Source organism: Scyliorhinus torazame, chromosome 2 (genome assembly GCF_047496885.1).
Source record: "Scyliorhinus torazame isolate Kashiwa2021f chromosome 2, sScyTor2.1, whole genome shotgun sequence".
Taxonomy (NCBI): Eukaryota; Metazoa; Chordata; class Chondrichthyes; order Carcharhiniformes; family Scyliorhinidae; genus Scyliorhinus; species Scyliorhinus torazame.
The window spans coordinates 152,850,473-152,876,133 of record NC_092708.1 but is presented as its reverse complement, the minus strand read 5'-3'; the positions used below and the strand labels follow the sequence as shown (position 1 = coordinate 152,876,133).

The following is a 25,661-nucleotide window of genomic DNA, read 5'->3' as shown; positions in this document are numbered from 1 at the left end:
TCAAGCATTTCAGAACAGGCTGCTGATTGAAACTGCAACTGTTACAGTCTGAACGACTTGACTGTGCAGTCACCGATTAAAGTACTGTGGAAAGGGGCCGGTTTAGCTCAGTTGGCTGGACAGCTGGTTTGTGATATGGAGCATTGTTAACAGCGTGGGTCCAACTGCCTTACCGGTTGAGGTTATTCATGAAGGCCCCTTCTCAACCTTGTCCCTCGTCTGTGATGATCCTCAGGTTAAATCACCACCAGTCAGTTCTCCCCCTCAAAGGGGAAAGCAGTCTATGGTCATCTGGGACTATGGCGACTTTATTTAATGTGGGAAATAGCGGCCATTAATTCTGGGGTACAGATATTTACCTTTTTGAAAATGAGAGTCCAAGTTGAAAATGCCATAAACTACCAAAAGGGAATTCTTCGTTTTATCCATAAGGACATTGACACAAAAGTACAGAAGTGATGGTGAAGTTGTACAGGTATTACTAAGGTCAAAGCTGGAATACTATGTAGAGCTGTGGCACTCTGTTATAGAAATGCCATTGAATGCATAGAAATTATACAGTCAAGATCAATGGAATGATATCAGGATTGAAGGGCTATCATTTGGAAGAAAGATCAAAAAGTAGGTGACTTTAACTGAACCAACGAATAGTGAGGGGCGATGTAAAGAATGCTTGATCTTGACAGTAAGTGGGAAATATTGTTTCCAAGGGTTTGTGAAACAGCAGCAAGGGGCCAAGGGCTCAATGTTATCACCAAAAGAATAAAGGTTGAAGTTAGAAGAAGTCATTCTTCACATCGAGTGCTATTAGTTGTGAAGTAATATATTTTGGTAGGAAGAATGAGGAGAGGTAATATAGCTAAAGAATACAATTCTAAAGGTGATGCAGGAGCAAAGAGACCCAGGGCTATACGTACACGAATTGATGAAGGTGGCATGGCAAGTTGAGAAAGTGGTTAATAAAGCGTACGGGATCCCGGGCTTAATAAATTGAGGCACAGAGTACAAAAGCAGGGACGTTATGGTGAATGTTCATAAAACACTGGTTAAGTCTCAACTGGAATATGGGTGATATGGTATATCCCCCGCCGGGTCGGAGAATCGCCGGGGGGGGGGGGGGGCGGAGTGAATCCCACCCCCACAGGCTGCCGAATTCTCCGGCGGCGGGGTTCTGGCGGGGGCGGGAATCGCACCGCGTCGGTCAGCGGCCACTGGCAGCGGCCCCCCCCGGTGATTCTCCGGCCCATGATGGGCCGAGTGGCCGCCCGTTTTCGGCGGGACCGCCGGCGTAAATCACAACAGGTCCTTACTGGCGGGACCTGGCTCCTTGGGCGGCCTGCAGAGTCCTTGGGGGAGCGCAGGGGGATCTGGCCCCGGGGGGTGCCCCCACGGTGGTCTGGCCCTCGATCGGGGTCGATCGATCCGCGGGTGGGCCTGTGCCGTGGGGGCACTCTTTCCCTCCGCACCGGCCGCTGTCAACCTCCGCCATGGCCAGTGCGGAGAAGAACCCCCCTGCGCATGCGCTGGGATGACGCCAGCACACACTGGCGCTCCCGCACATGCGCCAACTCGCGCCGGCCGGCGGAGGCACTTCGGCGGCGCCAAACACTCCGGCGCCGGCCTAGCTCCTGAAGGTGCTGGTTCGCGGAGCGTCCCACCCATTGTGTCAATTATTGGGCACCACATTTTAGGAAGATTGTGAAGATTTTAAAGAGGGTGCAAAAAGATTTACAAAAATTATTCCATGGATGAGGAACTTTAGTTAAATGGATAGATTAGATAAACTGGGGCTGTTCGCCTGAGGGAGAAGATTAAAATGTAAATGTCGCCAGAGTCCCAGAGGACTATAGGATGCTGCCCCACGTTTTGAGAGAGAGCTGACTAGTGGTGATTTAACCTGATGGTCACCACACGTCAGACGAGGGACAAGGTTGAGAAGGTGGTGGCTTTCATGGATAACCTCAGTTGGTACGGAGCTGAAACAACACTTTGGTGTTGCTCCGCATCACAAACCCACCATCCAGCCTGTGGTGATATCATGGTTGTGTTGTAATTCACCGACTGACCATTAGGAGTCTCGTTAGTATAAAAGTGGTAATTAAAGAATCAGATGACCTCAGACTGACTGAAGAGCTGGAAGATCATGCTTGTGCATGATCATACTGTTGTCCATCTGTTGTTTTGTATATAGTTGACCCAGTTAACATTAATAAATCATTTATAGCTTTGGCTACAATCGTTCTTGTAATATAAATCAGGCCATCCGACAAGAACATTACATGGTACCAGGTTCATAGAATTAGAATTTACAGTGCAGAAGGAGGCCATTCGGCCCATCGAGTCTGCACCGGCTCTCGGAAAGAGCACCCGACCCAAGGTCAACACCTCCACCCTATCCCCACAACCCAGCAACCCCAACCAACACGAAGGGCAATTTTGGACACTAAGGGCAATTTATCATGGCCAATCCACCTAACCTGCACAGCTTTGGACACTAAGGGCAATTTATCATGGCCAATCCACCTAACCTGCACAGCTTTGGACTGTGGGAGGAAACCGGAGAACCCGGAGGAAACCGACGCACACACTGGGAGGACGTGCAGACTCCGCACAGACAGTGACCCAAGCCCGGATCGAACCTGGGACCCTGGAGCTGTGAAGCAATTGTGCTATCCACAATGCTACCGTGCTGCCCTGCAGATTCCGCACAGACAGTGACCCAAGCCGGAATCGTACCTGGGACCCTGGAGCTGTGAAGCAATTGTGCTATCCACAATGCTACCGTGCTGCCCTGGATTGGATGGTATCAATCACTAACAAAAAAACTATCAGCCTGCCAAGAGGTCCTCAGAGATTTGAATATTTTGCAGACTACCAGAATTAACAACATCAGTGTTGAAGCCACCAATGAGTCTTGGATTTCATAGTAATATGGACAGCAGCTGTCGCATGTTTAAACAACAATTTAATCTGTTTCTTACTGCAGTAAATTTAGGAGATCAATTAGATTTGCGTAAGGTAGCAATTCTCCGAACAGTGGCAGGGCCCAAAGTAATTGTTGTGTTGAATAGTTTCAAATTTGCAAACGATGAAGATAGTAACAATTTTAATGAAGTAATTTGAAGATTTGATGAACATTGCACCCCCAGAAAGAGTTAAATTTATGAACATTATGTGCTTCGATCATGCTTACAGAAGACAGAAGAGTCCATAGATCATTTCATCACTGATTTAAAGTTAAAAGCTAAAACCTGTAATTTTTCTGCGGTGGAATCTTCCATGATTTGGGACCCGATTGTGTTTGGTGTGAATGAAAATAAGCTGAGGGAATGGTTGCTGAGGGAATCGGAGCTATCTTTGGAACAAAGAGTTAAGATTTGTCAGGCTCATGAGCTAGCAGCACAGCATTCTTAAATGTTTCTCAGTAATGGTGGCGTCTTCTTGGAGGAAAGCATTCCGGCCGCTGCCCTTTTCCAAAAAGGCGGGAAACATCCAAAAAAGCAGGAAAGTTCCTGCAGCTCCTCGTATATCAACAAACAGGTTCAAAATCAGGACAAAGTATTTCTGTGTGAAAGATGTGGTCAAAGACACAAATTAAGGCAGTGTCCAGCATTTCGCAAGTTTTGTTCTCGACGCAAAGAAAAAAAATCTCTTTGCTCAGAATTGTTACTCTAAGCTCAACCCCAGACCAGTCAGCACAGTGAAAGACACAGTCTCCAGTGATGAAACATCATTGTTTCTTGGAGTAATAACACAGAAGAAGAATTTTTTGTAGACATCAAAAAATTCTCCAGCACTTAAAAAAAATGCAAACTGGTACTCCATTTAAAATAAATGCAGTTGATGAGGACAAATGGCTGCTACCACTTGAGGTGAACGGTACAGTGGTCCAATTGAAGTTAGACACTGGTGCCAAAGCCAATTTAATCAGCATGACTGGTTTAACCAATCTAAAAATTCAGCTGATTAGAAGAAATCACAAAATATCTCCGAGAGATTATAATGGTTCAAGCATTACATGTTATGGTGCTTGTGACCTGGGTGTGGTGGTGAAGAACAAAGTTTATTCCGTCCCGTTCTGTATTGTTTCCCCACGAGCTTGGATTCACTGTTAGGTGATCAGTCCTGTGAAGAATTAGGTCGAGTGCAGTTGGTATATAGCATCCACAAAGATTTGGATCAACACTCCGATGATTCTGAGAACATTATGAGCAAATTCAGCGATGTATTCACAGGTTTTGGTACACTACTATTCACCTACAAGATACAACTCAAAGAGGATGCAAAACCTGTGATACAGGCACCAAGAAGAGTACCTGCACCTCTTCGGGATCGCCTCAAAAGGAGCAAGACAGAATGACAAAATTAGAAGTAATCAGAAAGATAGACGAACCTACAGATTGGGTAAACTCCATGGTTTGTGGAAAGGAAAAGAATGGCGATATTTACATATGCATGGATCCTAAAGATCTTAACGAGAATATGAAAGAGAACATTACCAAATACCAAAGCGTGAGGAAATCACATCTGGGATGGCTGATGCACAATTTTTTATGAAACTTGACGCAGCTCAAGGTTTCTGGCAATAAAGCTAGAGGAACAAAGTACAAAATACCGCACTTTAATACGCAATTTGGACGGTACTGCTTTCTGAGATGGCCGTTTGGCATAATTTCGGCATCAGAAATTTATAACCGTGCCATGGAGCACATAACCAAAGGCATAGAAGGTGCGCACATGCGTGATATCATCGTTTGGGGCTCAACCATCGAAGAGAACAATACGAGGTTGCTTAAAGTTGTAACAAGCATCAGGAGAAATGGGCTGACGTTCAACAAGCAAAAGTGCCAATTTGGAGTAACTGAGGGCACAGGTGACAAGCTCTCATTGCATGGCACTGAAATTGACAAGGACAAAATCCAAGCAATTCTCAACATGCCAAAACCACACAAGAAAGCCATCTTAAGAGTGATCGGTATGATCAATTTTATAGGGAAATTCATTCCAAACCTGTCATCAAAAACAGATCTACGTGATCCATTACATGAGACAACGGATTTCACTTGAACTGAGCAACATGAGCAAGAGTGGAAGAAGCTCAAGACTTCTCTCACCACCACGCCAGTTCTCACATTTTTTGACCCATCTAAGCAGATTAAAGTGCCAACAGACGTGTCCAAAGATGGTCCAGGAGCAGTTCTTTTGCAACTCAAGCATGTGATTGGAAACCAGTCACATATGCATCACAATCCATGATGACAACAGAGCAGAGTTCGCTCAAATCGAAAAAGAATGCCTGAGTTTAGTTGTATGCTTGGAGAAATTCCACGGCTACGTGTATGGGTTTCCAACTTTCACAGTTGAGACAGGTCATCATTCTTTGGTTAACATCATCAAAGAAAATCTCACCCAGATGTCTCCACGCATTCAGAGGTTGACGATCAAGTTACAACGCTCTGACTTCAATCTCATCTACACGTCAGGCAAATATTTGTTCTTAGCAGGTGCATATTTGAGGTGAGGGATGCCGTTAGTGTTCCTGCTGATTTTACCTGCAGGAAGTGCTGCCATCTCCAGCTCCTCCAAGACCGAGTTAGGGAACTGGAGCTGGAGTTGGAAGAACTTCGGATCATTCGGGAGGCAGAGGGGGTCATAGATAGCAGCTTCAGGGAATTAGTTACACCAAAGATTGGAGATAGATGGGTAACTGTAAGAGGGACTGGGAAAAAACAGTCAGTGCAGGGATCCCCTGCGGTCGTTCCCCTGAGAAACAAATATACCACTTTGGATACTTGTGGGGGGGGACTTACCAGGGGTAAGCCATGGGGTACGGGCCTCTGGCACGGAGTCTGTCCCTGTTGCTCAGAAGGGAAGGGGGGAGAGGAGCAGAGCATTAGTAATTGGGGACTCGATAGTCAGGGGCACAGATAGGAGATTTTGTGGGAGCGTGAGAGACTCACGTTTGGTATGTTGCCTCCCAGGTGCAAGGGTACGTGATGTCTCGGATCGTGTTTTCCGGGTCCTTAAGGGGGAGGGGGAGCAGCCCCAAGTCGTGGTCCACATTGGCACTAACGACATAGGTAGGAAAGGGGATAAGGATGTCAGGCAGGCTTTCAGGGAGCTAGGATGGAAGTTCAGAACTAGAACAAACAGAGTTGTTATCTCTGGGTTGTTGCCCGTGCCACGTGATAGTGAGATGAGGAATAGGGAGAGAGAGCAATTAAACACGTGGCTATAGGGATGGTGCCGGCGGGAGGGATTCAGATTTCTGGATAACTGGGGCTCTTTTTGGGGAAGGTGGGACCTCTACAGACAGGATGGTCTACATCTGAACCTGAGGGGCACAAATATCCTGGGGGGGAGATTTGTTAGTGCTTTTTGGGGGGGTTTAAACTAATGCAGCAGGGGCATGGGAACCTGGATTGTAGTTTTAGGGTAAGGGAGAATGAGAGTATAGAGGTCAGGAGCTCAGATTTGACGTCGCAGGAGGGGGCCAGTGTTCAGGTAGGTGGTTTGAAGTGTGTCTACTTCAATGCCAGGAGTATACGAAATAAGGTAGGGGAACTGGCAGCATGGGTTGGTACCTGGGACTTCGATGGTGTGGCCATTTCGGAGACATGGATAGAGCAGGGACAGGAATGGATGTTGCAGGTTCCGGGGTTTAGGTGTTTTAGTAAGCTCAGAGAAGGAGGCAAAAGAGGGGGAGGTGTGGCGCTGCTAGTCAAGAGCAGTATTACGGTGGCTGAGAGGATGCTAAATGGGGACTCATCTTCCGAGGTAGTATGGGCTGAGGTTAGAAACATGAAAGGAGAGGTCACACTGTTGGGAGTCTTCTATAGGCCTCCAAATAGTTCTAGGGATGTAGAGGAAAGGATGGCGAGGATGATCCTGGATAAGAGCGAAAGTAACAGGGTAGTTATTATGGGAGACTTTAACTTTCCAAATATTGACTGGAAAAGATATAGTTCGAGTACATTAGATGGGTCGTTTTTTGTACAGTGTGTGCAGGAGGGTTTCCTGACACAGTTTGTTGACAGGCCAACAAGAGGCGAGGCCACGTTGGATTTGGTTTTGGGTAATGAACCAGGCCAGGTGTTGGATTTGGAGGTAGGAGAGCACTTTGGGGACAGTGACCACAATTCGGTGACGTTTACGTTAATGATGGAAAGGGATAGGTATACACCGCAGGGCAAGAGTTATAGCTGGGGGAAGGGCAATTATGATGCCATTAGACGTGACTTGGGGGGGATAAGGTGGAGAAGTAGGCTGCAAGTGTTGGGCACACTGGATAAGTGGAGCTTGTTCAAGGATCAGCTACTGCGTGTTCTTGATAAGTATGTACCGGTCAGACAGGGAGGAAGGCGTCGAGCGAGGGAACCGTGGTTTACCAAGGAAGTGGAATCTCTTGTTAAGAGGAAGAAGGAGGCCTATGTGAAGATGAAGTGTGAAGTTTCGGTTGGGGCGATGGATAGTTACAAGGTAGCGAGGAAGGATCTAAAGAGACAGCTAAGACGAGCAAGGAGGGGACATGAGAAGTATTTGGCAGGAAGGATCAAAGAAAACCCAAAAGCTTTCTATAGGTATGTCAGGAATAAGCGAATGACTAGGGAAAGAGTAGGACCAGTCAAAGACAGGGATGGGAAGTTGTGTGTGGAGTCTGAAGAGATAGGCGAGATACCAAATGAATATTTTTTGTCAGTATTCACTCAGGAAAAAGATAATGTTGTGGAGAAGAATGCTGAGCCCCTGGCTAATAGATTAGATGGCAATGAGGTACGTAGGGAAGAGGTGTTGGCAATTCTGGACAGGCTGAAAATAGATAAGTCCCCGGGACCTGATGGGATTTATCCTAGGATTCTCTGGGAGGCCAGGGAAGAGATTGCTGGACCTTTGGCTTTGATTTTTATGTCATCATTGGCTACAGGAATAGTGCCAGAGGACTGGAGGATAGCAAATATGGTCCCTTTGTTCAAAAAGGGGAGCAGAGACAACCCCGGCAACTATAGACCGGTGAGCCTCACGTCTGTAGTGGGTAAAGTCTTGGAGGGGATTATAAGAGACAAGATTTATAATCATCTAGATCGGAATAATATGATCAGGGATAGTCAGCATGGCTTTGTGAAGGGTAGGTCATGCCTCACAAACCTTATCGAGTTCTTTGAGAAGGTGACTAAACAGGTAGATGAGGGTAGAGCAATTGATGTGGTGTATATGGATTTCAGCAAAGCGTTTGATAAGGTTCCCACGGTAGGCTATTGCAGAAAATACGGAGGCTGGGGATTGAGGGTGATTTAGAGATGTGGATCAGAAATTGGCTAGCTGAAAGAAGACAGAGGGTGGTGGTTGATGGGAAATGTTCAGAATGGAGTTCAGTCACAAGTGGAGTACCACAAGGATCTGTTCTGGGGCCGTTGCTGTTTGTCATTTTTATCAATGACCTAGAGGAAGGCGCAGAAGGGTGGGTGAGTAAATTTGCAGACGATACTAAAGTCGGTGGTGTTGTCGATAGTGTGGAAGGATGTAGCAGGTTACAGAGGGATATAGATAAGCTGCAGAGCTGGGCTGAGATGTGGCAAATGGAGTTTAATGTAGAGAAGTGTGAGGTGATTCACTTTGGAAGGAATAACAGGAATGCGGAATATTTGGCTAATGGTAAAGTTCTTGAAAGTGTGGATGAGCAGAGGGATCTAGGTGTCCATGTACATAGATCCCTGAAAGTTGCCACCCAGGTTGATAGGGTTGTGAAGAAGGCCTATGGAGTGTTGGCCTTTATTGGTAGAGGGATTGAGTTCCGGAGTCAGGAGGTCATGTTGCAGCTGTACAGAACTCTGGTACGGCCGCATTTGGAGTATTGCGTACAGTTCTGGTCACCGCATTATAGGAAGGACGTGGAGGCTTTGGAGCGGGTGCAGAGGAGATTTACCAGGATGTTGCCTGGTATGGAGGGAAAATCTTATGAGGAAAGGCTGATGGACTTGAGGTTGTTTTCGTTGGAGAGAAGAAGGTTAAGAGGAGACTTAATAGAGGCATATAAAATGATCAGGGGGTTGGATAGGGTGGACAGTGAGAGCCTTCTCCCGCGGATGGAAATGGCTGACACGAGGGGACATAGCTTTAAACTGAGGGGTAATAGATATAGGACAGAGGTCAGAGGTAGGTTCTTTACGCAAAGAGTAGTGAGGCCGTGGAATGCCCTACCTGCTACAGTAGTGAACTCGCCAACATTGAGGGCATTTAAAAGTTTATTGGATAAACATATGGATGATAATGGCATAGTGTAGGTTAGATGGCTTTTGTTTCGGTGCAACATCGTGGGCCGAAGGGCCTGTACTGCGCTGTATTGTCCTATATCGAGAGCGCCGATGCAAAATATTAGTCGTGAAATTGCTGCAGATGTAGATCTGATTATTAATCTTATTTCCACATTACTACCAGTATCAGATATGAAAGTACGTGAGATCCAAGAAGAGACCAGGAAGGATCAAATTCTTCAAGAGGTGATGAGGAACATGAACTCACACCGGACCAGAAGTCGATGTCTGGAGTTCTACAATATAAGATCTGAGCTCAGTATCATTAACGGAGTGGTACTTCGTTTGAGCATTATAGTCATACCTTAATCTCTTCGCAAGGATGTACTAAAGAGGACACATGAAGAACATCTTGGGATTGAGAAGTGGAAAAGGAGAGCTCGTGACTCTGTTTACTGGCCAGGTATAAACCAGGATATTGACAGGATGGTCAGTTGTTGCAAGCAAACAAGAGAACCTATGCAAATATCCGATTTACCTATGGCACCATGGCAGAAAGTAGCGATGGATCTCTTTCACCTACGAAGGAAAGATTATTTAATGATCATAGTCTAGTTTTCAAACTATCCTGAAATGGCTCTACTGTCAAGCATAACAGCAAGCAGTGTAATACTGCATACCAAATCAATTTTTGCTAGATACGAAATTCCTCAAGTTGCCGTGAATGACAACAGTCCCTGTTTCAAATGTAAAGTGTGGCAACACTTCGCAATCGTGTATGATTTCAATCACGTCACGTCCAGTCCGTTGTACTCACAAGCCGATGGAAAACCCAAAAAGATGTACATATTGTTAAGCAATTGTTGAAGAAAGCAATGGACATCCAATCTGACCCATATCTCGCACTAATGAGTTACAGAGCGTCACCATTGACACATGGTAGATCGCCAGCAGAATCACTCATGAATAGAGGTTGCGTACCAGACTTGCATACTTGGAAAAGGAGGAGAATGCAGTGGTACTGCAGGAAATGCAAAACATTAAAGCAAAACAAAAGCAGTTCTACGATAGAGTGCCCAGAATTTTACCACCTCTGAGTAGTGATGATATTGCAAGGATAGAAGATTCAGACAATTGGTCGAGAAAAGCCATTGTACTTGAAGAAGCAGCACCTCATTCCTACAATGTACAGACAGAGGAAGGGTTGGTTTTAAGAAGAAATCATCGCGCACTTTTGAAACCAGAGAAGACTTTCACAACAATGTGATGGATGACGTATCTACGTCAGTTTAACGTCAGCTGCAGAGTCAGAGAGTTCAGCAGCTCCTGAGCATGAGAATGTAATGGAGAACACTGAATCAACAAGTTCTGAGCAGCAAGGTCAAACTTTGAGAAGGTCAACCAGAGGTCAAGTAGGTGGCAGGGTAGCATAGTGGTTAGCACTGTTGCTTCACAGCGCCAGGGTCCCGGGTTCGAATCCCGCTTGGGTCACTGTCTGTGCGGAATCTGTACGTTCTCCTCCGATCTGCGTGGGTTTCCTCTGGATGCTCTGGTTCCCTCCCACAAGTCCCAAAAGACGTGCTTGTTGGGTGAATTAGACATTCTGAAATCTCCCTCTGTGTACCCGAACAGGCGCCGGAGTGTGACGACTAGGGGCTTTTCACAGAAACTTCATTGCAGTGTTAATGTAAGCCTACTTGTGACAATAATAATAAAGAAAAGAGTCATAAAAAAACCTGATTAGCTCAATCTGTAGATTTGGGCTATTTGTATATACTATGCTTGCTGTTCTTGGGAGTATAATATATGTATTTGTTAAACCAGTTTTAAAAATGTTAAAGAAAAAATTAATACTGTTAGACCCACAGGCTAATGGTATCACATGATGATAATGTATTAATTTATTCCTTCAAAGGAAAGAGAATGGTGATGATATTATGGTTGTGTTGTAATTAACCAACTGACCACTAGGAGTCTCATTAGTATACAAGTGAATGTTAGAGTCAGGTGACCACAGACTGACTGAGAGCTGAAGAAAGAGGTTGCCTGTGCATGATCATACTGTTATTCATCTGTTGTTTTGTATATAGTTGACCCACAGTTAATGTGAATAAATCATTTATAGCTTTAGCTACAAGTGTTCTTAAATTATAAATCAGGCCATCCGACAAGAACATTACACAGCCAATTTAGCTAATCTATAAAAACGGGTTAACCTGGATTATAATGAGCCATTTCCTGTCAGCCGTCTTGACACAAAGGCTTAAAACAAATTCTGTTTTTTCTTCTCGAAAGAAATAGCAATTCCTCAGCCAAGGCCCTCTGTTGGGAAGGAGGTCCTTCTCCAATAATCCTATCTAGCTCCAGATGCCCAGGAGGTGCTGTAAATAACCTCTTTATGTGAATTAAAGGAACATCTGGTTAGGTGGAGCAGTGTTCGAGACATTTTACAGCCTAGAGGTCAAATTTGACCTTGCAAAGTGCAAATACTTTTGTAAATCATTCCCCTGCTTTCATTGTTAATGTACTTGGATAATCATTCACCAAAATCAGAGCCAAAACTGATGATCACTTTAAAAAAAAAACACACTGTCATCCTTATTTTGCATTTCATATATGCTTTATGCTTCTGTGTAATCATCGCAATTGTTTTTCAATGCAGTACCCGAGTTATACATGAAGGAGAAAGGCTATAAAGTTCAGTGAATTCTCGATGCATGATCATTACTGAGTTAATTATTATCTTTGTTTTCTAAAAATTAGACGTGTATATTAGCAAATGCCAAAGGAGATTTAAACAATTTCATCAGTCACACAACAGTAATAAGAATATAAATAGTACCCTGCATTGAAATGTTTTAGCATTAATTGGTCCAGGATAAAAAATTTAAGCATTGTGCTTATGAAGAACGCTTCACAATGTATCCAGCACTGTGCCTAACATTGGTAATTACCTGTTGGTGTACAATGCCTTTTTATCCTTGAACAGTTCACTAGCCTCGAGCTTCTCTTCGAAAATAGCTCTCTTTTGTGCTGTGAACTGATCCCTGTACGTCTTGCACTGCAAACAGAGCACAACAGTTTGTTATAATTTTTTTTTAAATCTCCTTTTCCTTTTAGTAATGTAAAGCCAAGAGGACACAACACTCTCCAGGTTTAGTTTGTATGTTGTCTAACAAAGCGTGTGAGCTGTTATTACTTCTACCTCGCCTAATGGTTCTTTAAATCTGTATGGTACTGTAATGTTTGTTATAAATGAACGAAGGTGAATTGCTGACTCCCAAAACACCATCAGCCGATTGATTTGTTCTTTCAGTCATTCAAAAGCCTGACAGAGTCAAGGCCGTCCATTTGAAATGCCTGACCGTTTTTGTTACCCTTTCCGGAGTTTCTGATAGCTTTCTTTAAAACATCTTACAAGGAAGCCATTACAATAGTTTTCTATTGAATTAGATAAATTCTCGTCGTCCCAGAATGGGACACTCAGGTTGACTATTGGAAACAGTGGACTGAAGCTTCCAGAGTTTGAGAACGTTCATGTTTCAGGACCATTTCGGACCACAGCAGCAATGGGACTTCTCGCACAGCCATATGTGAGCCAACCAACTAAAGATCCACTGCTTGGAATATCGTCCAATTAGGCAAGGTGGGCAAGTTCCATAGGTGGGAGGGAGATAGGATATGGCTGGCAGCCTCCACAGTGTCACCAGAGAGCACTGTTGTGAAGGAAGCAGCTGGAATATCAATGACACAATGGAGGTCCTGTTAAGGGATCAACTGACACTTGTGGATAGCACAATTGCTTCACAGCTCCAGGGTCCCAGGTTCGATTCCGGCTTGGGTCACTGTCTGTGCGGAGTCTGCACATCCTCCCCGTGTGTGCGTGGGTTTCCTCCGGGTGCTCCGGTTTCCTCCCACAGTCCAAAGATGTGCAGGTTAGGTGGATTGGCCATGATAAATTGCCCTTAGTATCCAAAAATTGTCCTTAGCGTTGGGTGGGGTTACTGGGTCATGGGGATAGGGTAGAGGTGTTGACCTTGGGTAGGGTGCTCTTTCCAAGAGCCGGTGCAGACTCGATGGGCCGAATGGCCTCCTTCTGCACTGTAAATTCTATGATATCAATTACAGCACTATCGGAGATATCAGTCTTCAGATAATCAAACAATGGCAAGCCTTTGACACGAGAATGCATCAGCCTTGCCACTTCTTGTGGTAAACACTAAAAAGCCTCTAAACTTTACACAGTTCTGACCTCTAAACTGTCAGGGTATGACACTACAGGGGCCCTGGGTGCTGCTGACTGGCAGCTGGTTCGTGATGCAGAGCAAGGCCAACAGTGCAGGATCAATTCCCGTATCGGCTGAGGATATTCACGAAGGCCCACCTTCTCACCCTCGCCTGAGGTGTGGTAATCCTCAGGTTAAATAACCATCCGTCAGCTCTCCTCCCTCAAAGGGGAAAGCAGTCTATGATCACCTGAGACAATGGCGACTTTACCATAACTATTTAATTATCAATATCTGACAAAATGTTATTTTGTTTTGTACCCTCCATAGGTGGAAGATCCTCTTCAGCTCAATGTGTGTATTGTCCAGGAAGAGGTATGGTCGCGCAGGCCAGGTCGTCTCTGTGGGGGACATCGAAGGCAGCTTCTTCTTCAGTTCTAAGAAATACTTTTGTATCTGGTTTAAAGTAAAGCAATGCATTACAGTCAGTGCTGTTAAAAATGAGGTTATATTGAGATTGTTGTGTTTCAGGACTGTACCTTTAATTGAGAGGGAAATGGAAAAAGAAAGAGGCCATGTGATCTGTTGTGAATTCTGTCCAAAACAAGTTTGAGTGGCTTGGCTGTTAAACATGATGTGGAGATGCCGGTGTTGGACTGGAGTGAGTACAGTAAGAAGTCTTACAACACCAGGTTAAAGTCCAACAGGTTTATTGCGAATCACCAGCTTTCGGAGCACTGCTCCTTCCTCAGACCTGAGGCAGGAGCAGTGCTCCGAAAGCTAGTGATTCGAAACCAACCTGTTGGACTTTAACGTGGTGTTGTAAGATTTCTTACTTGGCTGTTAAAAGTAAAGGAGAGCCCATAAAGTCTTACTGGGATGGTGGTACACGACATTCACATCAAAACAATGCCCAAAGCAGTTTAGTCTCCAATTCCCTGGGAGGTATTAGGAATTGCAGATTTTGTAAATGGTTATACTTTAAGTTATCTATTTAATTCCAAGGTAGAATGAAGTTGGGGTTTAGAGGATAGCTAATTAGCATTTCTATCCAGATACAAAGCTCATGTAATTCATGTTGCCATGGAGATGGACAAAGTCTAAAGATGACCATGAAACCATTGTCAATTGTTATAAAAACCCACCTTGTTCGCTTATGTCCTTTAGGGAAGGATACCAGCTTGCCTTACATAGTTTGGCCTACATGTAACTCCAGATCCACAGCAATGTGGTTGACTCTGAAGAGCCTTCTGAAATGATCCAGTCAACCACTCAGTTCAAGAGAAATTTGGGATGGGCAATAAATGCTGGTCTGGTCAGCGACACCCACATCCCATTGAATGAATAAAAATAAATACAAATCTGTCTATCTCAACCTTGAACACACTTAATGACCCAGCCTCTTCAGCGCTCTGCAGTAAAGAATTCCACAGACTCACTACCCTCTCAGAGAAGGAATTCCTCCTCATCTCTGTCACAAATGGCGACCAGACGGAACGGCACTCGCTGGAGTCTCCCAAGGAATCGGAGCCCCCCCCCCCCCGGTGCATGCCCTTTGGACAGGGTGGTACCCTGGCACTACTAGTGCCACTTGGACACCTTGGCACTGCCAGCCTGGCACCCTGGCAGTGCCACCCGAGTGCCAGGCCTCTCACAATATATACGATGCTCGTTACGTCTCCCGAGATCTAATGAGGTTTCGCAAGGGGTCACAATCTAGGTTAACCATGGTTGATTTATCCTTTCCTGGAATCCTTCTTCCTCGCTGAATATATCTTTGGAATCATAACTATTTTCATAAATGTCAGCCAGTGCTGAACAACTGTCTTTTCTGCTAAACTCCTTTCCTAGTCCACTCCATCTAATTTTATCTTAATTCCTTTATAATTACCCTTATTGAGTTTTGCACAATTGTTTCTGACCATGTTTCTCCCTCCCACACTGAATGCTAAATTCTACCATGTTATGGTCACTGTTTCCTCGGAGATTTTGTATTCCGAGAATGTTTACCAAACCTGCTACTTCTTCCACAAACATTCAATTCCTCACCACTGACGAACAGCGGCAGCTGTGTGTCCCATCTATAAGATCCACTGCAGTAACTTGCCAAAATTCCTCAGGCAGCACCTTCCAAACCCACGACCACCACTATCTAGATGGACAAGAGCAGCAGATACCTGGGAATTCCACCACCTAGAGGTTCCCACCAAGTCACTCACCATTCTGACTTGGAAATATATCATCGTTCCTTCACCGTCGCTGGATCAAAATCCTGGAACTTCTTCCCTAACAGCACAGTGTGTGCAACTACACCTCATGGACTGCAGCGGTTCAAGAAGGCAGCTCACTAGCACATTCTGAAGGGCAACTAAGGATATGCAATAAATGTTGGCCCAAACAGCGACGCCCATATCCCGTAAATTACACATATCCACCAAAATAACCTGATCGCTGGTTGGATCTACAACATATTGTTCTGGGAAACTGTTCTGAATACACTCTATGCATCCTTCCGTAGGCTACCAATTTCATTTTCCCAATCCACATGAAGATTAAAGTCACCCGTGATTAATGTACTGCCTTTTTTGACCTATGGATCTCCCCTTGCATAGCCCTGGCCTAAGTAACAATCGCTACATTTTAAAGCCATTCTTCATCAGTGAAAGCCTCAGAGTTTGAAAAAGGGCTGTTATTGTAACTTTAGTATAGTTCAAAATTGTTTTTTTTAAGTTTAATATTGTTCTTTGCTCCATTAAGAGGGGACTAATTTTTTGGTGGCAGGTACTTGGCTGAAATAAAGCTTATTTTGTCTTATGAAGTATAATGGAATCCTTATTATCCACCAGCATGGGCACATAGGACCTCAGTTTAACATCTCCATATGACAATGCAAAGTCTTAGTTTACATTTTAAAGAGAAATCTGCTTTGGCATTTAATCATACAACTTTTTGACCTTGAGGGGAGAGTGTTACCAATCTAGCCAGATGAACATAACAGGTGGGATCATCGGTGACTGATCTGGCATCGGAAATTGTAGTTTTGGGATGTGGAATTGTGTTTTAAACACAGTAAGGAGATTTTGGTGGCAGGTTTGAGTCTGCAGGTACCCCGAGTAAATGTGCGATTATCTGTTAAGACAGTATGGTTAACAGTTGCTCAATCAAATTGATTCAATTAACTTTAACCTCCAGATGATAAACTTAAAATAACATTTAACTCAACAGTTGTTCGAACTTCATAAATGACATAGATCATTGCGTTTAATTAGGACACATATTTACCAAATACTGGAATCCATCAATATGATTTCAAACTTATTCTAAATTGCACAACTAGCAAAGGAGCAAATTTCTATCAACTTACAATTCTTTGAATGGTAAATTCATAGATCTTCCTTCCTGCGTTTGCACGGAAGAATTTTCTGTATTCCCTCCGGACCTGAAAAGAAACAGGAAATAAGCAGATGTTTAACACAGGTAATTCTTCTCTGAAGAAGAGTCATATGGACTCAAAACATCAACTGTTTCTCTCTCCACAGATGTTGCCAGGTCTGCTGTGTTTTTCCAGCATTTTCTGTTTCAATTCTTCAATTGCTTTGTTGAAAATTACCGTTACAGTTGTAGCACAGGGAACAGTTTCTACTGTCAGAAACCGGTAAGAACTGGAATTCAGAAATCACACTAAACGTCATTTAGGAATCTTAAGTTCAAATTAATTTGACACAGAGAATACGCAAGAAAACAATAAGTCAATCAATCAGTAAAACCAGTCAGCAAACTCTTTGATGAACAAAAACATGCACATAATCTGCAAATGGAAATGTTAGCAATGCATTAGGAACCAACAGCAGGTTAGTAGCACTAGTTTTCAGAACCTTTTCAAAACAGTGGGCTCCTAGGTTAATTACTTTAATGATAGCTGTTGAAGGGATAGTTATTCTGCTCTTTACAACATGAATTCAAGAGAATTAAAAACAGCATTATCTTTAGGCTCTGGATGACTGGAGAAGAATCCATAAAGTCAGAAGTTGTACCAAGGGCCTTGCAGTTTTGATGACAGTTTGTATGTTTGTATCCAGCCTTTTGTGGCGCTCTAGACTGTTGTCCCCTTTACTTCCTTGATAGATATTCTGCGTTTAGTGAGATGTTTCTGGATAATGTGGGATTCCAGGAATAAATTCCAAACATCATAGTTTATCTTGATTTCTAGAAGTCTGATTAGGGTATGACCCACAGATGTTCCATTCAAATATCTGCAGTGAGAGGTTTTGTGCCGTATTGCAAGGATGTATCTATCACCTTGTAGCTCGGAATGCCAATTGCATGCAAGCTTGGATCCACAGGAAGCACATTCCATATTTTTTCCAATTCTTCCTCTTATTTGTGGTCCAGAGTCTCACGTTATGTTGTCTTTTATATTGAATGCCGGTCATGGAGTCATGTTACAAAAAGTGGAGAAGCGGGTTTCAGGGAGTGCGAGTCTTGGGGGAGGGAGGAGGGGGTCAGCTCCTACTGAAGTTATTCAAACATGACAGAGTTCCTAAGACAATATCAAATGTGGAGGCCACAGCATAGGTCATGTTGGATGAAGGAGAATTGGTCTCTCAGTTGTTGAAAGAGCATCACCTGTCAAGGAGATTACCTACTGTGGTGATGTCTTTGTCATGTCAGGTTCTTACTTGAGAAAGATTTTCTATTATAATCACACTAAGGTCTAATGGGCTTTGAAGGATTTTCATGGAGATGCAAACATCTGTCAAGGCCATTACTGGACGTTCCTCCTTCCGCATCATCTTTTTCTTGAGGTCTATGAGTTATCTTATGGAGTTAGCTGGAAAATCTTAAACTCGTGCCCAGCCAAGCAACCCTTCTAAGAAGACTACAATAAAATATAAATCAAACTTTTTCCTTCATTTTTGATTCACAGGTAAATATTCTGAGCCTCAGTTATATTCATGAACATTGGTAAGGCTATGTTGCTTCACTTTGGAACAATGCAATTCCCTTTAAGAGTTTTGACCCATTGGGAGGATAAACAGTATTCCAATGGATTTGAGATTTTCAATTAAGCTTCATCAGTCGTCCTAAGCATTATATTACTCACAACTTGCTATTGGACCCCCTGTTGATTTCACAAATATTTATTAAACAGCACCTAGATTTAAATTGCGTGCACGATTCCTTACTATCATTATTTCTGTGGACAACTTAAACAAATCAAGCTAAAATTCCAAAAAGAGTAAAAAATATGACAAAAAAACTATCAAATGTCCATCCTTCCTGTGAACTTGTATCTTTTCCCAATGATGAGTCTAATTGTGCCTCGCAATGCCATCGAAGTGTCAGTATAAGAATCTCTCAAGAATGCTGCACCACACTGAGTCACGTAGTGATGGGACTTGGAACTGAGCCAGTGACTCCCACATTGCCGCTCCCCATTTTAATGACGTCACTATGAGCAGTGAGAGCAGAACCTGTGCACAACCTAGCCATCAACTAAGCAGAGTGACCCCACTAAATGTACTTGCTGGAATAAATAAAGCAGTCATGGAAGCTAGGTATCTAGTGAGATGTTGTACTGAAATTTTTAAAATACTGTTCCCAAACTATACGTAATCTCTCATTGTTTGCCACAAGTAAATTTGCAGTTTAGGCCATTGTTGAACAGCGAAACAGTGAACTGGCTGATAGCAGCAATTTTAGGAAATTAGCTTTTTCCAAAACCTTTTATTTATGCATGTAGCTATGTTTGTAAGTTGGCCACAAAAACCCTGCTTGTGTACACCTGATGATGTAATCAATCATTTAGCAAGAGCGAAGAGAAACAGCAATCAGAGAGTGTATATTAATGGGTTAACAGTCACCATTCACGTGGGTTTTAGTTTCGAACTTCGATAGACTCCAATGTGAGAAGACACGTATAAATCACTGGGTAACACTCCATAAATGTAGCAAGTGTACTTCAAATAAACTCATTTCAGCTAAAAGAGTGGACAAAACATCAATGCCAACATTTTCACTTTTAATTTTCATCAACTGACATTGAGTTCCAGACTAAGGAGAAGTGGTCTTGAAATTAGTACAGTTATGGAATGATCAGAGATAGTGGTTAATGTAACTTCCATTCAGATGGACTTTCGAGGGAGGTTGTGTGAGCAAGTACCTTTAATCCAAGCCAGTAAGCCCAAATGACAGCAACCGCATGTTTACGCCTGGCCTCTTCCTTCAGGCGTCTCAATTCCCTCCGTGCCTAGAAGGTTGCACATAAACAGTGAAGAGACAGATTGGTAGATATAAAAGAGAGGCAGGTAAACAGAGAAGGAAGTTCCCAAAAAGCATTGAAAGAATGTGGGTCAAAATTATAAACGCTTTTGCCACACGATCAGATGTAAATGTAAATGCATAAGTCATATCACATGAATCAAACAGCATTCAAACTATGAACGTAGTCCGGAAAACCTAGATTAAGTCACTGGTGCTCCAATCGTGTCTTTCTATAGAATAATAATCAACATCATGTCTTATTTAATTTAAGCTCTAGCACTTTTGAGTTTCAAATGTATTTCTTTCAATTCTACTGATGGCTGGTGGATTGATACATTATTACTCAGCACATGACTGCAGTACAGCAGTAAAATAGGGGCGGTTTAGTTCAGTTGACTGGGTGGCTGATCTGTGATGTGGAGGCCAACAGCACGTGTTCATTCCCCGTACTGGCTGAGGTCATTCAACCTTGCCCCTCACCTGAGGTGTGGTGATCCTCAGGTTAAATCACCACCAGTCAGCTCTCCCCCTCATACGGGAAAGCAGCCTGTGGCCAGCTGGGTCTTTGGTGACTTTACTTACTAGTAATACGCAGCACCCTGGATATACATCCGCATAACAATTCATTCCTAGCTCTTTATGAATAATATACAGAAACAATATAACATTCCTTTCTTTAAAGATATATATAATGCCTCTATATCAATATAACTGTTCCAATCATTATCTATTCTAAACTAAAGAAGATTAACAATTAATTTTTATAAATAAAGTGAATCCCTTAAGAGCCTTGTATAGCTTGTTTCTTCCTGAAAAAATATTTACAGTATGACTTAGGTAATAGGTTATTGTAGATTTGGCATTCATGGCTGTCAGTGGTGGATTGACACACTGCACGTGTGATGTTGTGCGTTCCGTTCCTGGTTTTGTAGGAGTCATGCTTGTTGTAGTTCATGTTGTGTCACTTGCTGGTGATGTTGTCTCGCTGGTTGGTGATGTTATTGATGAGTTTTCCTGTTTTTCCAGCTTGTGCATGGGTCAAATATAGACTTTATTTCTTCTCATTTGCCTACCAGCTTTGGTTTCAATGATGTGTGACCTAGGAGTTTCAGCTTCAGCAATAACGTTTTCTTCACAGGGTTTCAGATTTTCATGATTGGATCCTGAACATGTACAGTTTGTCCTTTCAACAGCTCAGGCAGGGACTTTAAAGGCTCATTGATGTGTTTTCCTTCTACCTGAGCACCATTGAGTTTCAGTCTTACTTCCTCCACATCATTTGGAGGGAGTATCTTGCTTGGCAGAGTTGTCTTATACTCTGTTCCATTCAACAGTTCTGCAGGTGATTTCATTTCAGCTGTAGATTGGAGTGACAATAACACAAGGAATCTTCCTCTGTCTTCACATTCCATGAGGCCTCTCTGAAAGGGTATTTCTATAAACCAGTGTCCCCTTGTTAATTTGGTGATGTGGCGATGGTGTTGAATATTTATTGTTCAGCAAATTCCTTGAAATCATTGGAGGTGAACTGGTTCTATTGTCACTTATCGTTTCAGGAATCCTTTGCTCAACATACAGAACTCATACTGCACACATTTGCTCCCACCATGGTTCCCAAAGTTAGAAATAGTTACACTAAGTACTCAGAACCACAGAATTCTTACAGTCCAAAAGGGGGACATTTGGTCCATCCTATCTGCACTAGCTCTCTGAATGAGCAACCCACTTAAGTGGCATTTCTCCACCTTTTCCCCATAACCTTACATATTGTTCCTTTTCAAATGACAGTCTAGTTACCATTTGAATGTCTCGATTAAATCAGCTGAAAATGCTGGAGCTTCATCACATGTGCTTCTAACAGTTCTCCATGCTTATTGAAAGTCAATCATCTCAGTTCTAGGGCATCATTGCAGAGTTCCTCAGGCTAGTGTCCTAGGCCTAACCATCTTCACTTGCTTCATCAATGACTTTCCCTCCATCATTAAGTCAGAAATGGGAGTTATCACTGATGGTTGCACAATGTTCAGCACCATTTGTGACTCCTCAGATACTGACGAATTCTACGTTCATATGCAGCAAGACCTGTACAACATTCAGGCCTGGACTGATGAGTGGCAAGTTACATTCGCGGCACACAAGAACCAGGCAATGACCATCACCAACAAGAAACATTTAGTGGCATTACCATTGATGAATCTTCCACTATAAACATTCTGGGGGTTACTACCATTGACCAGAAACTGAACTGGACGAGCCATAAAAATACTAGGAATCCTGTGGTGAATAACTTGATTCTTGACTCCCCAACGCTTGTCCACCATCTACAAAACACAAGTTGAGAGTGTGATGGAATACGCTCCACTAGCCTTGATGAGTGCAGCTCCAGCAACACTGAAGAAGCTTGACAGTATCCTGGACAAAGCAGCCAGTTTAATTGGCACTCCATCCACCACCTTCAACACACCGCATACCATCCAGAAGATGCTCTTCAGCAACTCACCAGGTCTCCTTCGACAGCACCCCCAAACCCATGACCTCTGTCATGATATTCAGGTAAACATCATGGTGCAAACATACATACATACTGATGGACAGATCAACGGACCAATCAATATACACACAACACCACAGCCAATCACAGGCAAGAGCATACACACTATAAAACGGGGAACACGACACTTCCCACTCATTCCAGCAGGAGACAGCTCAGGGCACAGAGCTCACAGCAAGCCACTCAGACATCCACCATGTGCTGAGTGCCACTCCAAGATAGTTTTAGGAATAGGTCCACAGATTCAAGGGTTATGATCGAACCACAGTAACCAGTTTATCACTGTAAATATATGTTAGTAATAAAACTGAGTTGTACCATCCGCAACCGTGTTGGTTCGTCTGTGTAGCAGAGCACCCAACACATCAACCTCTACCACCTTGAAGGAAAAGGGTAGTTAATGCATGGGAACACCATCAACTGCGAGATCCCCTGCAAGCCATCCACAATCTTAACTTGAAAATAAATTGCCGTTCCTTCATGGTCGTTGGATTAAGCTCCTGTAACTTTCTTCCTAACAGCACTGCTAGTGAGCTCCCGCCTTAGAGTTTCCCCATGTCACCACCCGGATCGTGTATACCCATAATGGAGGCAGCTCCAGTTGATGCCTGTCTGTCCCACCAAACACCCCCATGACAGAGCCCCATCCATGGAAATATGGTGAAGGGCACTGCCGTTAGCCACACAGCTGAAGATTATTGCGAATGGGGAATCGGCAATTCTAGTAATGTGAGCACTTCATAGCTCCCAGGTGGATCCCCAGGGTATGAAACAGGCAGTTGTCACTGTCTAGAATCTCAATCAGGCTGTGAGGCCTAAACGCTAGTCCTGAACTCCAGATGCAGCAACACCACAGCGGCAGCAGCCAACATTAGAACACCCAAGAGCTGAGCCTCAGCACTGGGGGCAACCCCGCGACCAGAGGGTGGGTGTGTGGACCGGGAGGGAACCAGACCCCAGTCCTGGTCACGTTTCCAGCGGGTGCCTGGGTACAGGGTCTGTGATCCAGTGCCCAGGGACAACCGCTGCGGCCGGGGGCACGTATGCAGGGCATAGTGCATGTTGTATTGCACCCTGAGGAATGGCAGGGGATGTGATAGTGGGGACACTTGGGGGATCCAAGGGTACCGGGCTGGCAGCCAGAACGGATTGTTCACTGTTCAATAAATGTGTTAAACGGATTGTCATTCTCACAGACTCTCCAATTCCTAACAGATATGACATTATATATGATATTTTGGGCTCTGCAGAAGCTGCCGTCATGGTGGCATTGGCAGGTCACGTGGCCAGATGCTGGAGAAGGCAATGGCAGCAACTTTGACAGAGGCTTGAGGCGGTGGTCCATGTGGAGGGCCCCACCCCACACCCTGAGGACGTACCTGCCAGTCATAAATAAATAAATAACCTTTATTGTCACAAGTAGGCTTACATTAATACTGCAATGAAGTTACTGTGAAAAGCCCCTAGTCACCACATTCCTGCGCCTGTTCAGGTACACAGAGGGAGAATTCAGAATTTTCAGCTGGTACGGGGGAATTGAACCCACGCTGCTGGCCTTGTTCTGCATCACAAACCAGCTGTCTAACCCACTGAGCTAAACTAGCCATCAGGCCAAGGAGGGACCCAAAGGGGGAGGCTAGCAACGGCCCACGGTGCACAGGCTACTTCTGGTTCTTCGAACAGATAACGGACAGCATGTGCCACAGGAGGCTCTGCCTCAATAAGGAGATGGTGTGGCAACTGTACCATGTCCTTGTAATCTTGGCTCCACGTGGAGGAAGAGGATACCCACTCCCGGTGTGTCATGAGAATGTCACTTTAAGAAATGTTTGGCTGCTCATGTTACTGCAGTGATGTCAGAGTGTGGGTGGAGCTGAGCTCTGGCTCTGCTTTTTAGTTTCACTTTGAGAAAAGCTTGGGTGTGTCGGTGTTGTTTTTTTTTGGTTTCATTTTTCAGTGTTGGAGCTGAAGCCAGACAAAGCAGGTGTACTGCTGTTCTCTCTGCCATGAAAATACTATCTCTTGATCATTTGGTGAATTCAGAAGTATAAATGTTCTCAGTAGTGACTTTAACCTGATGTGCTTCTGTTAAAATTTCTTAAGTCATATGGATGTTAAAAGGACAGCTTAAAGGATTACTCAGCGTTGTAGTCTTTGGGGATTGTATTTGAATTAATGGTTGCTAAGATGTTCACTGTATGCTTTAAAAAGGTTAACTTGAATTCATTAAATAAACATTGTTTTGCTTTTAAAAAATACTTTTCCATTTCTGCTGTACCACACCTGTAGAGTGGGCCGTGTGCTCCCCATACCACAATCTATTAAAAGTTGTGGGTCAGGTGAACTCCATGATACACTTTGGGGTTCTCTAAACCCTGGCCCATAACAAATTGGGTGCTCAAGGGGAATAAAAGTCTATCTATTGGATTGGCTTAGTGAACTTAAAGACAGTGAGGGGTGAGCATATTATGGTTGCTTTTCAGGTGTTGTATTCCAGTTTAGGTGGGGAGTGTGTTGTGGACAATGGCTGTTTCAGAGGCTCAGAAGTTTTTGGGGGTGGAGACGGTCACACGCAGTACCTTACGGACAGAGACTAAAAGCAGACTTTGTCCTCCACAACCTCGCACAGCAGCGGAGTGATGTGCTAGAGGTGGAGGAGGAACAATGTGTTGCCACCTGCGAGGACGAGCCAGACCAGGAGGGCTGGAGGACAAGCCCAGGGAGGGCACATGGGGCCAGCCGGAGGGAGGTTCGACAGGTGGCAGCAGCGAGGGTCCGGCATGCCCAGAGGACTAGGGAAGCCCTCATCCTCGCCCGTTTCTCATCGGATATGGTTTCATCTCTTTCCCTCTCCGCTTCCCACCCACCATCCCCCCACATCCATGCCCAACCCAGTCTGCCTCACGGTACACCCTCCCTTCCCCCCACCCTGCCTATTCCCCCACCCACTCATTACCCGCCCCCTTCCGCCCTCCCATCCAACCATCCTGTTCCACCCTCCCAGGGTCTGTGTTACATCACTCCAGGGCGATGGGCCTGCGTCGGCACTGTCAGTAGGTCAATATACAAGGCAGGTGAGTGACGATAACCTGTTGTGAGCTGAGCTCTGATGCTCCTCAATCTATGCCATAGTCTTACTCCTGTCTATCTGCTGACCGCGCGTTCACCTGCATGTGGGAGGGAGGGAGTGGAGGGCAGGGGCCAGGAGAGGGCAAAGGGCTGCTAGGAACGGGGTGCAGGCCAGCCCGCAGTGTGGAATAACATGACGGAGGCTTCACATGTATCAGGTTTAACATGTTTTACTGTTGTACAATTGTGACCCTAACTGTCCCTACCTCCCAAAAGTGCCCCCTCCCGCCCCCCCCCCCC

At 44.3% G+C, this 25,661-nt stretch overlaps 1 protein-coding gene across 5 annotated transcripts in view; it reads right to left on the bottom strand.

Annotated features, from left to right (window-relative positions):
• Positions 1–25,661, bottom strand: part of myo1b (myosin IB) — a 436,008-nt gene that overhangs the window by 38,058 nt on the left and 372,289 nt on the right. For 4 of the 5 annotated variants that reach the window (XM_072478525.1, XM_072478546.1, XM_072478562.1 and 1 more), the window contains 4 exons: positions 19,641–19,727; positions 16,842–16,916; positions 13,799–13,933; positions 12,206–12,312 (listed from right to left, as the gene is read on the bottom strand). In XM_072478525.1, coding sequence (XP_072334626.1) covers positions 12,206–12,312; positions 13,799–13,933; positions 16,842–16,916; positions 19,641–19,727 — 404 coding nt within the window. The remainder of the gene's footprint in view (positions 1–12,205; positions 12,313–13,798; positions 13,934–16,841; positions 16,917–19,640; positions 19,728–25,661) is intronic. The other variant, XM_072478553.1, reaches the window with a different exon arrangement.